The sequence below is a fragment of the Eptesicus fuscus genome, chromosome 5, assembly GCF_027574615.1.
Source record: "Eptesicus fuscus isolate TK198812 chromosome 5, DD_ASM_mEF_20220401, whole genome shotgun sequence".
NCBI lineage: Eukaryota > Metazoa > Chordata > Mammalia > Chiroptera > Vespertilionidae > Eptesicus > Eptesicus fuscus.
The window spans coordinates 97,155,077-97,171,427 of NC_072477.1; the positions used below are offsets into that span (position 1 = coordinate 97,155,077).

A 16,351-nucleotide genomic window follows, 5' to 3' on the forward strand; every position below is an offset into this window, starting at 1 on the left:
TGGGTTTGATCCTGGAGGTGAGGACACATATGGGAGTCAACTGATCAATGCTCTCTTTGCATCAATGCAGCTGAGTCCAGCATTTCTCCTCTACCATTTAGTCTGATACTACTCTCCCTACTACTTTCTTTTGTCATCCTTAGATGGTTTGATCCCAAATATGTCTTTTTATTCCAGACCTGCTTAATCTTTTTAAATTACAATTATTGGGGTGACATTGGTCAGTAAAATTATGTTTCAAGTTTACAATTCTTTAATACATCATCTGTGTATTGCATTGTCCATTTACCATCCAAAATCAAATCTCTTCCATCACCAGATATTTGACCCCCTTTACCATTTACTACTCCCCCACGCCACTCTTTCCCTCTGGTAACCACCACTGTTTTCTGTGTCTATGAGTTTTTGTTAGTCTTGTTTGTTCATTTATTACCTTCAGTTTTATATCCCACAGGTGAGTGAAATCATATGGTTCTTGACTTTTTCCTCCTAGACTTATTTCGCTTAGCATAATATTCTCAAGATCCACCCATGTTGTCACAAATGGCAGTAGTTCATCTTTTCTTATTGCTGAGTAATATTCCATTGTATGTATGTACCACTTCTTTCTCCAATCATCTATTGAAGGGCACTTCAGTTGTTTCCATGTGTTAGTCACCATGAATAATGCCGCAGTGAACCTACAGATGCATATATCTTTATGAATAAATGTTTTTGGTTAGATACCCAGAAGAGGGGTTGTTGGGTAATATGGTAACTCTATTCTTAACTTTTTGAAGAACCTCCATACTGTTTTCCATATTGGCTGTACCAGTTTACATTCCCACCTGAGGAATGTAAGTTTGCTAGTAAATAAAAATCTTTCTTCTCCACAATCTCTCCAACACTTGTTATTACTTGTCCTTTTGATGATAGCTATTCTAACAGGTGTGAGAGGTTGTATCTCATTGTAGTTTTTATTTTCATTTCCCTAGTAGGTAGTGAAGTTGAGCATCTTTTCACACATCTGCTGGCCATTTATATGTCTTTTTGGGAGAAGTCAAACCAACCTGCTTACTTTTGTTTTCATTAAGGAGCTCCATATTTTATTTACTGGTTCTTGTTTGGGTTTCTTCTTCCAAATAAATTTGTGTGTTTGTATTTTAAAACAGAATGGATTAGGGAAACAAAAGTTACAAAGATGTTATAGTAAAGGGATTAAACTAGATTTTTGAAATTTTAATGTTTTCAAAGGAAATCCATTTTTTAATATAATACAAAGGTTTACTAGTAAATAGAAATCTATCTAGGTGGCAAAATTCAATAGAGAAAATATAACATTGATTTGTGGGGATTGTTTGTATACATGTCACATTTGTATGTTTTTAAATCCTTTCTTTCTGATCATAAAGTAATAGTTACAAAAATGTATAATGTAAATATCTTTGATGGTCCCACCACCTCCAGAGATAACTACTATGACTAGTTTATTTTGTTCTAAACTTTTTTTTTTCATGTAGAAATGGCTTTAAAAAAAAAAAAAAGAATTGTTTATTGATATTTAGAAAGAGAGGAAAGGAGAGCTTAACATCCATAGGTTACACGCCCCCTACTGGGAATTGAGCCTGCAACCCTGCATGTGTCCTGACAGGGAATCACACTAGCAGCCTCTCAGTGCAAGGCAAGATGTCCAACCAAGTGAGGCTAGAAATGCTTTTCTTTTTTTAACACAAAGTTAATCTTTATATACGTATTATAACTTAATCTAACTTGATTTCCCTCCCCCAGTTAATAGGGTTCTGGCAGTTCTATCTACTGCATCATTTTTAATGACTGCAAAATATTTCCTGGAATCAATGTATCATACTTTTAAGCAGTCCTTTATTCTTTTAGGCAACTAGGTGGTATCTTTTTTTCCACCTTTATTGCCAACTACTGGTATACTAGGTAATATTCTTTTTTTAAAAATATATTTATTGATTTCAGAGAGGAAGGGAGAGGGGGAGGGAGAGAAACAGAAGGAAGTGGGGGGAGAGATAGAGAGAGAGAGAAAGAACCATTGACTGGCACACCCCACACTGGCGATCAATCCTGCAACCTGGATATGTGTCCTGACTGGGAATTAAACATGACCTCCTGGTTCATAGGTCGATGCTCAACTACTGAGCTACTGGCCAGAGCATAATACTCTTTGATTATACATAGCAGAAAACAGTCCAAACTAGCTTAAACAAAGGGGGGGTGGGGAGGTAGTAGAGGAAGCATCATAGAACCCAGGGCCAGCAATGTGGATGAGTCTTAGGAAAGGACTAGAACTAGGAAGTGTAAACTATCAAGAATTCATGAAGTGTTCTCTCTCTCCCCACAAATTTCCTTTATTTCTCTCTCTTTCTCCCCTTCACTCTGCTCTCCCTCTTCCCTCATTGACTTTCTTTACATTTTCATTTTTGTGGTATAGAATGCACCTGCCCTCAAACTTCTGAGACATATTTCAGCCACATGATTGCTTCAGAGCCTCAGCTCCAGTTTCTAGTAGAGATTTCTGGATGGATGAATGAATGGTACATTCTATAGTGCTGGTCCACTCAGCTGGGAGTAAGGGGTACATTTCCATGATAAACGTTGTTGGAATCTGGATCCTTTTAGGAATGAGTTCTAGAAGAAAGGATGGTTGAGGGTAGGGAGCCTCACAAATAATGCTGCAGTGTGTGAACAGCTTTGTAAATTGATTCATTTATGCAAGTTTTTCTTTGAGATAATGTCCTTGAATTGTAATGGCTATCAAAGTATATATTTAAAATTTCAATAGATATTGAAGTTGTCTAAAAGTATGTCCCAGTTTACCCTTCCCCTGTCAGTATACATGGTTCCTTACAACTACCAGTACTGATCCTGTCAGCCTTTTTGTCTTTGCCAGACTGATAAATGAAAAGTTTCTTTAGTTTCTAGAAAACAAGAACATCTTGTACTATGTTTCTTAGCTAATTTTGTTTGTTCTGTTAATTTCTTATTCAAGTCTTTTTGCCCATTTTTAGAATTGGGTGTGTTTTCCTCCCTTTCATATGTACAAACCCTTTCTAAATTAGGAAAAGTAGACCTTTATGTGACATTTGTCTTATTTCATTTTTTATCTAGTAATGAATATATGCTTTGCCTTAAGATGATTTAAATTTTTATATAATCATATTTTTTCTTTTGTGTGCTCTGTAATTTTGTGTAATGGTTAGAGAATCCTTCACTACTTGAGATTGTAAAAATATTCATTTAATTGTACTTTATTGATAAAACTTTTAAACTTTTTCCATTTAAATTTTTGATTCACCTTGAGTTTACTTTGGTTTTTGGACCAAAGTAGGGATTTAAATAGTTGGGTTTTTCTTTTAATGGTCATTTGACTCATTTGTTAAATAGTAATTTTCCCCCAGTAACTTGCAGTTTATGTTAGTAAGTATTAAATTTCTATATATAATTAAGTCTGTTTATACTGTCTTTTTCTTGTGTTGATCTACTGATCTTGTACATATACTGTCAAGTCTGCTTTTGGCTGTGTTTTTTTTTGTTTTTGTTTTTGTTTTGTTCTTGTTTTATTTGTTTATTTTTGCCAGGAATGATTTAGAGCATTCTTTTAAAAAAGTTTATGTAAGAAATTCCTTTTTATAAAAAGCTCCTATTAACAAATGTTTTTATTATTCAGACCTCAGGAAATTTTCTAATGGAATTTCAAGTGAAAAATGTTGCTTCAGAAAGAATTGCAACTCAGAAGATCCTCTCTGTAATAGGAGAATGCCTTGACAACTTTGGCCCTGGTTGTGTGGGTGTACAAAAAATATTAAATGCTCGGTGTCCGCTGGTGAGATTCTCACACCAGGCCTCTGGATTTCAGTGTGATTTGACTACTAACAATAGGTATGATCTCTTGAGTTTATCATCTTAAATGTAAATATTATAAGGAATTAACATAGTTTTTCTTAAACAACATTCTAGTGTCTTTGGATGCTTTAATAATCTTTGAAAGATTAGAACACTTGGATTGAAAAGTGTTATGCTATACATATTAGTTTTCTCTTATGCTATACATATTAGTTTTTTGGCATTCAAAAATAAAATGTTAAGATATTGTGTTAAAATGTTATACCTAACATCATCTTCTGGAAGAATTGTATTTCATTGTTCTTACCTATGCAGCTTGATGACAACATGAACGTACCTATAGTATATAGTCTTCTCAATATACTTAGAAAATAGAGTAGCAACTTGAGTTTGACCTCTGAATTATCTATAGATATAATCAACTTTGTGTCCTAAACAAATATGATATTTGCTTGGCTCAAAAAGTAGTCTTAGTGGCTTTAGACTTGTAGTTTTTCTTTAGCAATTTTCATACTCATTACTTTTTTTAGTCTGTTTTGTTCTCATTAAGGAAAACTTTTTTAATTGAGTTTATTTTTTAACTCTAGTATTCTCATTTAATTAAACTCAAGTGTTCACTAATAAGACAGTGCTGAGTATTTCTGAATTTTTCTCAAGTAGCCCATGGAGTAAAAATAAATAAAAATATATAGGTACTGCATTTTCTAACAGTATATTTTCTTTCTAGTATGTAAAATAGGACAAAATGGCGTTTATATTTCTCTGTAATAGTGTTATTTTCATTGTCTTGTTGGGACAGGTTTTGAAAAATTTGTTTTAATATGCTTCAGGTTTTTAATTTTTGCATTATTTCTTTATATCAGCTATCACACTATTTGATATTTATTTTTCAGCTTCATTTACATAGATGAAACACCTTTTATCCTAAAATAAAGATAACATTTATTATCACTAGTTGCATAAAAACTCAGGGAGCTTTTACAAAAATGATTTTTGACAGAAAAATATTTGAATCCATGTGATGTTTGTAGGAACACCACACTATGTAGTAAAACATTTAATCACTGTGAATTTCTAATTTGCAATTTCTTGTATTCTCTTTCAACTCAGGAAGTAAATGGCATTGTGGTACTTTCATAGACATTTTTAAGTTGATACTGTTAAATGATTTAGTGCCCTATGTCTGTTCTTTGAGAAATTACTGGACGTGTTTTGATAGGAGGAGCTTAAATATTTAAAAATATTTCTGATTAATGATCTTTGCATTATAACATTATGACTAGGAAACTTATGGAAAATAGGCTCTGAAGTTTGATTTCTTAATAGACATTTTATACTTGTGGGTTTTGGTTTTTATAAGTAGTAGATAAGTAATTTTGGCTGAATTTTAAGACATTTATATTTGATAAAATAAGTAGAAGGTTTACTTCTGTTTTTAGACTAATTTGTCTACCGAAGAACTAGATAACCATGTGAAACTGATGTGCAAAGCCCCTTACTTGCCTTTATTGACAGTTATTAAATAGCCCTTATATAGTGTGTTTCAAGTCATGTTTAGGAACTTTGATTTAAAAATTCTAAGTTTCAGAAGTATATTGTAATTGCCAACATTTAGAAGGATGTTTTAATGATAATGAATATATTTTATATTCAGCTATCTACATTAAGTTTTATATTGCAAATACACCATACTTTTTTGATTATCTGGTCTCATTGTTCTGAATACATTCATATATAGGAAGATGTATTTAGATATGTTTCTAGGTGTGTGTTTTATTCTACTTTGGGAATCATAATTTGGAAGGTTGAAAATTCTTTTCATTTTTTTCTTTGGAAGGATTGCCTTGAAAAGTTCTGAACTCCTTTATATATACGGTGCCCTGGACTCACGAGTGAGAGCCATGGTGTTTAGTATCCGTTGTTGGGCTCGAGCACATTCATTAACAAGCAGTATTCCCGGTGCTTGGATTACAAATTTCTCCCTTACAATGATGGTCATCTTTTTTCTCCAGAGGAGATCACCCCCTATTCTTCCAACACTAGACTACTTAAAAACCCTAGCAGGTAAGACTAGAAGCAGTCTCTATTTTCTTTCTAACGTTTTGAGTGTATATAATTACCATGTCATGTGTGTTTATTAGTCATGTAATTTTTCTTATATATTCTTAAAGCCTTGTGAATCTAAACTTTTTCTAAATGGTTTTTATTTTTTTATGCCCATGAGAGGTCATGAGAGCAGATGACTTGCAAAACTGAGGCCTATAGAATTTTTTGAGAATTCTGTTGTTTTGTTTTTGCGTCAGTTGACAAGGTTGTTTACAACTATCATGAGACAGTTGGAGCCTCTCCCTTAGTTTGACCAAACTTATAAAAAAAAAGGCATATCCCAGATAAGCCATTTGAGTGGATTACAGATTCATAGATGGCTTTCTAAATCTGAAGCTATTTCTAGATTTCTAATTGTTTCATGATGTTTTAAGATCCTAAATTTTTTAAAGTTTATAAGCAACCTTAGATAAATTTTAAAATTATACTATTTAATTTATATTTAAAAATTGAAATTTTGATAGACTGCTTGAGGAGATATAAAGTATTAAAATCCTCAATTCCAAAAGGAAGCTAATTTAGGGATACACTCAATGTACATACTATAGTATGTACACTCTGTAGTTTACCCATCCTGTATATTGCTGCCTGACAGTTTTTTTTAAGTACATCTCTAAATCTTCCCAGTTTAAAGTAACTTTAAAAGGGATTTTATTCCTTATAGAATAAACCTCAGTTTACTTAGCTTGTTGTTTTAAGACTTTTACTTGTTTAGCCACAATTCAATTCTCTAACCTCTTCTCCCACCATTCCTCTTAATGTGTTCCATATTCCTGCCAATACTGTGATTACTCTCATAACATTTTATCTTAGCTCTTTTTCACACTATTTATTTTTACCTGAGTCTGTAAATTCTCTTTTCTATGCCATTTTTCCTCATTTATTCAAATTATAAATAATCTTTTCTTTCGAGTGAACACTGTAAGTATAGCTTGAAATTGAGCTCTAAAAAGAGCTCAGTGTGATAGGTTAATGGAAAGTAGGAAGTTTTCAGGTAGAGTAGTGGCCATTTTTCTCACTTTTGAGATTGAAATAAAGGGCAACGTCCATGTCTATGCTCATCTCATTGTTTGGTGTTATTCATTCACTAAATATTGGTTACTTACTATGTGTTTTGTGTTATTTTTGGTGCAGTGGGTATATGGACAGTATTCTTAGGAACTCACTCTAGTACAGAGCTTTAAAGTTCTGCTAATTATCTTGAGAAAAGAATATGATTTATGGACAAATTTAAAATGACATGTTGAGTTTTCATTCCAAATCTATTCAAAAATAAATTTGAATTTATTAACAACGTATTGTATCAAAACAGATGAAACTGGTTTTGGAATTGTTTAGTTTTTAACTTCAAAATACCAAATTGGTTGTTTAAAGTTTTTCACATTTTTAAGCATGGTAAGAGAAATTTTCAGGCTGTTTTCTGCAGTTGCTTCTCTGTACATAGCACATTGCCAATAAATGTAAAGATATTTAGTTTTTGAAATTCTAGTAATATGTTGAATTTTCTATAAAATAACTTTTATATTTGATATTCAGATAGAGGCTATTTGTATTTTTTTAAAAGGAAAAAACTATATTTTGCTTGCTTGCTTGTTTGTTTTTAATAGAGGGTAGCATGAATGTCTAGAATACCTTCCAGCACTTCTGGAATTTTGTTAACCACTGTTTAGAACCTAAAGTAAGTTAAAGTCCAAAGTTTATAGTGTTTTATTTAGGGCCCTTCGTTAGCTTCTTTTTTCTGCTCCTCTCCTGCATTCATTCTGGTGTGCAAATCAGGAGCGTCAGCTCTCTAAACACCTTGCTGGTCCTCAGATATTTGTTCTTTTTCACATCTCTGTCCCTTTGCCTGCAATGGTGTTCTTCCTGCCTCCTCTTTTTATGTGGAGAACCTCTTCAGGATTCAGCCAGGGAAGCGAGAAGGGAAACCCAGTCCAAGGTATCATTTGTTCAGACTTTCCTTCCTTCCTCACAGAAGGCAGTGCTCTGGTGTCTTCTAAGCACCCTGTGCACACCTGTATTATAACAACAGTTAGATTGTTGTAGTTCTGTTATCAGCTGGCCTTGGCCAAGCTTTTCTAGGGCAGGCTGTCTGACTCATCTCTGCATCTTTGTTCCTGACGTAGTATTAGGTCCATCGTAGAAGTGCAGTAAAGAGATTTTAAATGTGTGGGTGAACATTTAAAGTTAAAAACTGTTTGTCATGAGCATGATGGCATCTTTTATCTTTGGTTACTCTGAAATTTCTGTTTTCTTAAATCTCCATTACTTTCCCCCATATGTCTCTAATTTTCTTGTGTGTTCCATCCTTCTCTTTTCATAGCATAGAATAATTTGATCTGTTATTCTCATGTAAAAGGCATAGAATAGAATGTTAGTTCGTATATGATGTTTTCCCTCTCAACATTATTTTTAGGAGATTCATTCATATTGTTAGTGTATTCATTTCCATTGCTTATGTAGTATTCTGTTACGTGAATATACAAAAAATTTTTTAAATTTTATTTTTGTTGGGCATTTGAGTAATTTGAAGTTTGGGACTATTATAGGTAGTGTTAGTGTGACAATTCTAGCACATTTCTTTTGGTGAACAGGATGCTTATTTCTGTCAAATATATACTAAGAGTAGAATTTCTTCTTTTTCCTTTTTAAAATCATAACTTTATTTTTATTTTTTCAATTACAGTTTACATTCAATATTATTTTGTATTAGTTTCAGGTTTACAGCATATTAATTAGACAATCATACCGTATATGTTACAAAGTGTTCCTCCTGTTTATAGTAGTGGAATTTCTAAAACTTAGAATTTGGGTATATTCAGTTTTCGAGACATTGCCAAGCAGTTTTCTTAATATATTTTATTGATTTTTCACAGAGAAGAAGGGAGAGGGATAGAAAGCTAGAAACATCAATGAGAGAGAAACATCAATCAGCTGCCTCCTGCACACCCCCCACAGGGGATGTGCCCACAACCAAGGTACATGCCCTTGACCGGAATCGAACCTGGGACCTTTCAGTCCACAGGCCAACGCTCTCAGTTTTCTAAAGAATACATTCCTACATGTATTATATACAAGTTCTAATTGCTGTACATCTTTGCAATATCTGGTATTATTTTTTTCATGTGTTAGCTATTTTTAATGCATTTGTAGTGGTTCATGGTGTGCTTTGATTTTCTTTTCCCCAATGACTAATGAAATTGAACACCTGTTTTATATATTTATTAGACATTTGTGTATCTTTTGTGAGGTTTCTCTAAGTCTTTTGCCTTATTTTTTATTGGATTATCTGTCACTTTCTATTTGTAGGAATTCTTTATATATTTTGCATGTGTCCTTTGTCACATATTCTATATGTATATCTATATATCTCAAATATATATACACCATGGTTCCCTTTCCACTCTCTTAATGTTATCTGATGAAAACAACTATGGCTTTTAAAGTTCAGTTCTATCGAAGTTACACATGCACATAGATAAAATAACTCAGCCTCTCAGCCTATTCCTCCTCCTGCTTCTTTTGCCTCTCCCTGTGGGCAGTCACTTTTAACTCAAAAAGCTGATCTGTTTGATGTTTTAAATCATAGATATTGCTAAAATAAAATTCTTGACTTTTAGGTTTAGGTACCATCTATGACTTCCTTTTATATAAGAAGAGGAATTGTCTTTCCTCCTGTAGCCGCCCCCCCCCCCCCCCAATATTTTGAGTGTAACTATAGCATAATTTTGGTATGCACTTTACACTATTATGATTTTGTAAACATTATTCATATCTGATCCATGGAGTAAACTAAAATTAATTTCCTTTCCTGCCCAACAGTTTATATTTTTTTGGAGTTAATAGTTCTTAATACTACTTATTTTCTTGTTAGTTTGTTTTTTGTTTGCTTAGTTTTTATGTACTTAACAGTAATTGAGTCTCCAACTTGCTACTAGTTGTCCAAATAAATCATTTCTCAAATTAGTTAAAAGAAGCAAATACTCTATTCTGCTTTTCCTAACCTCTTTTTTCTAAATAGCTTTTCATTTTATTTTGTGTAGTCTCATGTTAAGAGTCCTTCCTCAGATGTCTGATAATCTTTGAATTTCTGCTCATGTTGGAGTTAGAAACCAGAAAGTTAATTTGAATCTTTGAGCTTAGGTGAGGTTTGTTGACTGTGATTAATGTTCATTGTAGGGCAGTTTGGCTAGACTGTTTCATGCTGGGGATCTTTACATGTCACTATCTCTGGGTCATTTCTTCTGAGCTATTTGTATTCCCCAGAAATGACTCTTAACCTTTTTTTTTTTTTTTTTTTTTTTTTAATAACAGGCCTGGCTATTAGCATACTGAAATTTTTGTTTGGGAAAAAGAGATCTGGGGAAGACTTCAGAACTTGTTTAACCATCAAACTTCCAGTCAAAACTGATCCTCCAATCCCTGAGCTCTCAGGGGCTCTGCCTTGTGTATATTTGGTTTTCTTCTTGGCTTTCTTTACTGCTGGTTGAGGATTCAGTGTTTTCAGTGGTGGTGGTCTATTTGCATATTAGGGTTTTATATATATAGATTAGAGAAATGATTACCTCTAAAGGTATATATACTGTTAGAAAAGGGGAATGTTTATATGCAGTTTGCTGTTAAATTTGTTATACTGAATTACAATCTCTTGTAATTCAAGGAAAAGTCATTACTACTTTTCCATCTGTCCTTCAACTTAAAATTTTTTTATTGCTCTTGTCTCTTCTGTTCTCTATCTTTAAGATTTTATATCATCTTACTCTCATTTTAGTGATGTTTTAGGAGGAAGAAGGTAGATTCTTATGTTTATTTCACCATCTTTAGCCTGTGCTTTTAACTAGTATATAGGCTGCCTCCCAGAGAGGATTAGTGCTATTAGAACATGGCGTGGTGGGAGGAGCACATAGGACTTTACCGTTTCTGTTGATTTATCTTGTCCCTTTTTCTAATTTCTTTGACAATTATAGATAAGCATTCAAAATCAAACATCAGTGATCATTCAGTTTATTGGTTATGTGCCTGCTATATGTTAAGACACTTTTGTGGATTAGACTGGATGGAGAGGCAATCATAGACAGGACAGTGGCCTTTGTAGATGTACGGGAGTAGACAGTATATATACAATCAGCATACAGTCACATAAGTGCTACAGGGGCAACAGGGTGGAGCACCAACCTTGGAGTTAAGAAATGCTTTCAGGTTAGGTGGGCGTTGATTCCATTTTCGAAAATTGGGAGTTTTCCTATAATACAGTACACTGGAAGGAAGGTAGATTAGAACAGTGAGGGATTTTTTGGTAGTTGTATATTTATTAATAACTAGGGGCCCAGTGCATGAATTCGTGTACCTTGAAAGGAACTGTGGGCCACGAGGCTGTGGTGGGCACAGGGGTGGGTATCGGCCCATCCTCTGCGCCCCCGCCCAGCCCCTCCCACCAGTCCCCTGGTCCCCTGTCTGCCGGCAGCCTCACTCCCCCTACTGCCGCTCCCATGCTCTGATGGTGCTGGCCCTGCTCACACCCGCTGGCACCCACTGATGGCACGGAGCGATTGGGGCCAGCGCCAGCAGCTGGTGCAAGCAGCAGCTTCGGCACAGGCTGTGGGTGCAAGCGGGGCCAGCGCCGGCAGCGGTTGCGAGTGCCGGGCAGGACCGCAGTGCGCAGAAGCAAAGGATTTTCAGTAACCACCAGAGGCTCGCCCCAATGACTGTGACCGGCACCCCACCTTGGTCTGGTGCCCCTGCTCACCTGCTCCACCATCCCACTGTGGCTGATGCCCGCCATATTCCGCACTCTGCCGCCTGCTGCTAATGCCTGCCATGTTCCACGTGCACCCCTGGTGGTCAGCACATGTCATAGCAACCAATTTTTTAGTTCCACTATTTGGTCTATTTGCATATTAGGGTTTTATATATATAGATTAGAGAAATGATTACCTCTAAAGGTATATATACTGTTAGAAAAGGGGAATGTTTATATGCAGTGTGCTGTTAAATTTGTTATACTGAATTACAATCTCTTTAAAGTATTGCATTGTAGAAATTACTTGTTTGATTTTCAAAACTCTTAGAGTATCAGTTGTGTCAGGGATGTATTGTTGAAAACAATGCATAGAAAGGTAATAAGAATTGAAATGGAGATAAAAATGAAATATTATTGATCAAAGATAGTGACAAAATTTGAGTTGGTGAAAGATGGGCCCTATCTACATTTTCATTTATAACTAGAAAACTGATTATCAGATTAAGCATTCTTGGTTGTTGATAGGCAATTCTAGTAGGCTAAAGTAAATGTAATGTTCTTTTCACTGTAGTATAAGTCTAAATCTTTTAAATCCCATTAACCATAAATGCATATAACACTGAGTAATAATAGGAAACATTCATCTATAACTTTTATTTATTTAATTACAGATTTATTTTCAGAAGTAGAAAATACCTTTGAAATATAATGTGAAACATTTTTTGTTTTTGTTTATGTAAGATGCAGAAGATAAATGTATAATAGAAGGCCACAACTGTACATTTATTTGTGACTTGAATAGAATTAAACCTTCAGAAAACACAGAAACATTAGGTAAGTGTTTTTTTTTTCTTTATCTTTTTTTTGTGTGTGTATATTCTATTTTGGATTGAAACAGACTTTCCTCTTATTTTCTTTTCTTGCAGAAATACTACTGAAGGAATTTTTTGAATTTTTTGGAAATTTTGCTTTCAATAAAAATTCCATAAATATTCGACAGGTAAATAATACTTTAATATTTGGTGATTAGGTATCAGGTCTCCTGCTATACTAATATTCAATTAGTTTAGTTTTCAAAGCATTCTAACAAATGTTATATTACATTTCAACTCTATAGTAATAAATATTAATAAGGAAATTGGAGCCTAGAGGAGCTACATAACTTGACTAAGATCAGTCATCTAGTTTTTTTTTGGAAGAGCAGTAGCCAGCTCTTTCAATATCTAATACTGTATCTTTCAAAATGTTGAATATAATTCTGAAAAGTTTTCTGGAAAGCATAATTTTATATACATTTCTTTTAAAACTGGATTTGTGTTCCTAGAGAACAAATTGGATATCTGATCTCAAAGATAGATTTTAGTGATTCCCTCAATTTGAGCCTTTAGGATTTAATTTATTTTGGCTAGTGAATTTATAATTTTGGTTCATCCGAATAGTTGGAATGATAGACATTTTTCTGGAAAAAAAAATTAGAGTAGTCGCCTAGGCAAAATTTGTTTATAAAATGGTGGAGGAACTTGAGATAGTTCTCTGTTTGGGTTTATTCTGTTTATCATTTGGACATTTGGTTACAACCCTTGTTAAGAGTGGTTTCATAAAACACATACTCAGATATCTTTTATTTGCTGTTTCTTCAACTCAGCTTTGTTCATTCTTCCCTAACTTTTGTCCTGCTGATGGAGATTTTGTTTTTAAAAAGTGTGGGGAAGAGGAATGCAATCTGATTTGTAATTAGATTTCAGATTAGAAAAAGGTTACTGAACAGATGAAATTCTTTATCCTTTTCGTGCTCTTACCCCTAGGGCTCAGAGATGATGGACAGGCAGGAGCCCTGTTGAGCAGTGACATGAGAAAAGTTAGGGAATAAACAGGTGCTCGCTCACATTGGAGACTCTTGACCATTTGTTTTGTAATTTTTAAGTAATGTGTGATATCATTTGAAAGAGAAGAAGATAATATCAGCTAATGGATCACTGCTGCTCATATGAGTCAGAGCGTCAGGTTTTTTTTTCCTCTCTTTCTATGAGATGTCATACCTGGCAGAGCTTTATTTTGTTGGATCTTTAGGAATGATGAAATAGGAAACAAAATGTTTTGAAATGAATAGTGAATAATCTTTTGTTCCTTTTCTTCCTTTCTGACTTTATATATAGGAAACATTAATTACTATATTTTATTTAAAGTTTCTAATTTTGTATGTTCTATTCTCAGTATAATAGATATGTTTTTAACAAGTCTTTCAAACATAAATGTATCTTTACCTTATATTCTGCCATTTTTCTTTTTCATTCTTTTTCCTTTCCAGATCTGTCCTGTTAAGTAAAAGATTTGCTATTTTAAAAATACTTATTATTGATTGACTTAGTTCAGATATTGTCACCTGAGCAGCGTCATCCATAGGTCATCAACCAAATTAATTTTCCTCTCAAGAATACTCATAAAATTACAATGGAAAAGAAATAATTTAGAAATACACACACATACACACATATACACAAATGCATAACACACTTGTATACCTAATCCTCTTAGGAAAGAAATTGTTGACTTTGTAAACTTAATTCTGGTATTTTACATTTTTTTATTTTTATTATTGATTTTAAGAGAGGAACGGAGGCCCTAGCTGGTTTGGCTCAGTGGATAGAGCCTCAGCCTGTGGACTGAAGGGTCTCAGGTTTGATTCCAGTCAAGGGCACATGCCTGGGTTGCAGGCTTGATCCCCAGTAGGGGTCGTGCAGGAGGCAGCTGATCAATGATTCTCATCATTGATGTTTCTCTCTCTCTCTCTCCCTCTCCTCTCCTCTCCCCTCCCCTCCCCTCCCCTCCCCTCCCCTCCCCTCCCCTCCTCTCTGAAATCAGTAAAAATATATTTTAAAAAAAAGAGAGAGGGGGGAACAGAGACACACAGAGAGAAACATCAATCAGGGTTGCCTCCCCCATGACCCCTGACTGGGAATGGAACCCACAACCTGGGTATGTGCCCTGACTGGGAATCAAACCTGCAATCTTTTGGTGTATGGGTCAACGCTCTTAATCAAGTGAGCCACACCAGCCAGGGCTTACCTTTTTTGACATTTTTATTGAAACAAACTGTTCTTATATCTGAGTCCTTCATGTATGTATATATTTTTTTCTTCCTTGTAATAATCTATAGGGAAGAGAACAGAACAAACCTGAACCTTCTCCATTGTACATTCAGAATCCTTTTGAAACTTCTCTCAACATCAGTAAAAATGTAAGTCAAAGCCAGCTGCAAAAATTTGTAGATCTGGCCAGAGAAAGTGCCTGGATTTTACATCAGGAAGGTAAAGATCACCCTTCCCCATCAAGTAATCAGCCATGGGGGCTGGCAGCCTTGCTGCTACCTTCCATAGCAAAGAGTGTGTCTCGTGACAAGAAGAAAAGGAAGAAGGCTGCAAGTGAGAGAATTAAAAACTTGTTGGAATCCATAAAAAGCAGTCCAGAAAATTCCACAAACACCAATGGGAAAAGAACAGTTAGTACACAGGCATAATGGGTACTGCTTTGCTTCATGAACTGGTTTTATTCTATAAAATGATCTTTGGACTGCCTGGGAGAACTGGTGTGGAATTTTCACAGAACTCAACTTTCATGTGATGTCTCTTCTTGATCTTCCATCTTCTTGCGGGGCCCTTTCCCTGGTCTGAAGTTCTGGGACATTTTCAGGCTGCTACCCAGTGGCCGTTCATTAAAACAGAAGCTACAAGGAGGAGCAGGTGAAAGAAGATTGGAATGTACTTTAATAGATGAACTGTACAGAGCGAATGGTAATAATTAGTTTTAGAATCACACCATTGTTTATATCCATGTCAGTCCCTGATATGTACAGATACATTCAATGAGTAAAATAAAGCTTTAAATTTTAGTAGTACTCGTTAGTATATATTTTTGTATTCTTTAAGCAAAGTGCTCATATAAATTAAAACAGGTTGGTAATGATTTTGAAAAATGTTCATGTTTTTAAAAGATGGATATAGACATGTCAGTCACTACACTACGTTCAGGGTATTCTATGCCATATCAGTACATTGTATTTTAAATATTATTTAGTTACTTTTCCTATTTTTTAAAAAAGAAAACCCTGTTTCTATTAATATGAAATATTTGTAGTATTTCTTCAGTTCTCTTTTGAGAACTCTGTCTTCCTTAAGGAAATAGATGTGTATTAAAATATAATTCCATTACATTTCCTGGGGAGTAACTTCCATTTTAAGAAGCAAAAAGTGTAGTGCTTGAAAACACGGACTTGAGCTAGACTGGCTTCCTGGTAAATTACTCAGTCTCTCTGGGCCCCCAGTTGTTTCATCTGTAAACTAGAGGCCTGATGCACATCATTCATGCACTGGGGGGGAAGGGGTGGTCCCTCAGCCCAGCCTTAGTCCCTCTCGCAGGGAGTGGGCCTAAGTCAGTAGGTGGACATTCCCCTCAAGGTCCTTAGTGCTGCTGCAGAGGCAGAAGAGGCTCCCGACACCGCTGCTGTGTTTGTCTGCGGTGAGCCCAGCTTCTGGCTGAGTGGCACTCCCCCTGTGGGAGTGCACTGACCACCAAGGGGCAGCTCCTGCATTGAGCATCTGCCCCTGGTGGTCATTGCACATCATAGCGACTGGTTGTTCTGCCGTTCGGTCAATTTGCATA

General features: G+C 34.9%; 1 protein-coding gene across 3 annotated transcripts in view; it reads left to right on the forward strand.

Moving 5' to 3' along the window:
* Nucleotides 1–15,587, forward strand: part of MTPAP (mitochondrial poly(A) polymerase) — a 28,542-nt gene extending 12,955 nt beyond the window's left edge. For 2 of the 3 annotated variants that reach the window (XM_008150404.3, XM_054716597.1), the window contains 5 exons: nt 3,674–3,885; nt 5,687–5,913; nt 12,434–12,526; nt 12,619–12,692; nt 14,850–15,587. In XM_008150404.3, coding sequence (XP_008148626.2) covers nt 3,674–3,885; nt 5,687–5,913; nt 12,434–12,526; nt 12,619–12,692; nt 14,850–15,209 — 966 coding nt within the window. In that variant the 3' untranslated portion in view covers nt 15,210–15,587. Of the gene's footprint in view, nt 1–3,673; nt 3,886–5,686; nt 5,914–12,433; nt 12,527–12,618; nt 12,693–13,497; nt 13,571–14,849 lie in introns of those variants that run through there. The other variant, XM_054716598.1, reaches the window with a different exon arrangement.
* The last annotated feature ends 764 nt before the right edge of the window (nt 15,588–16,351 follow it).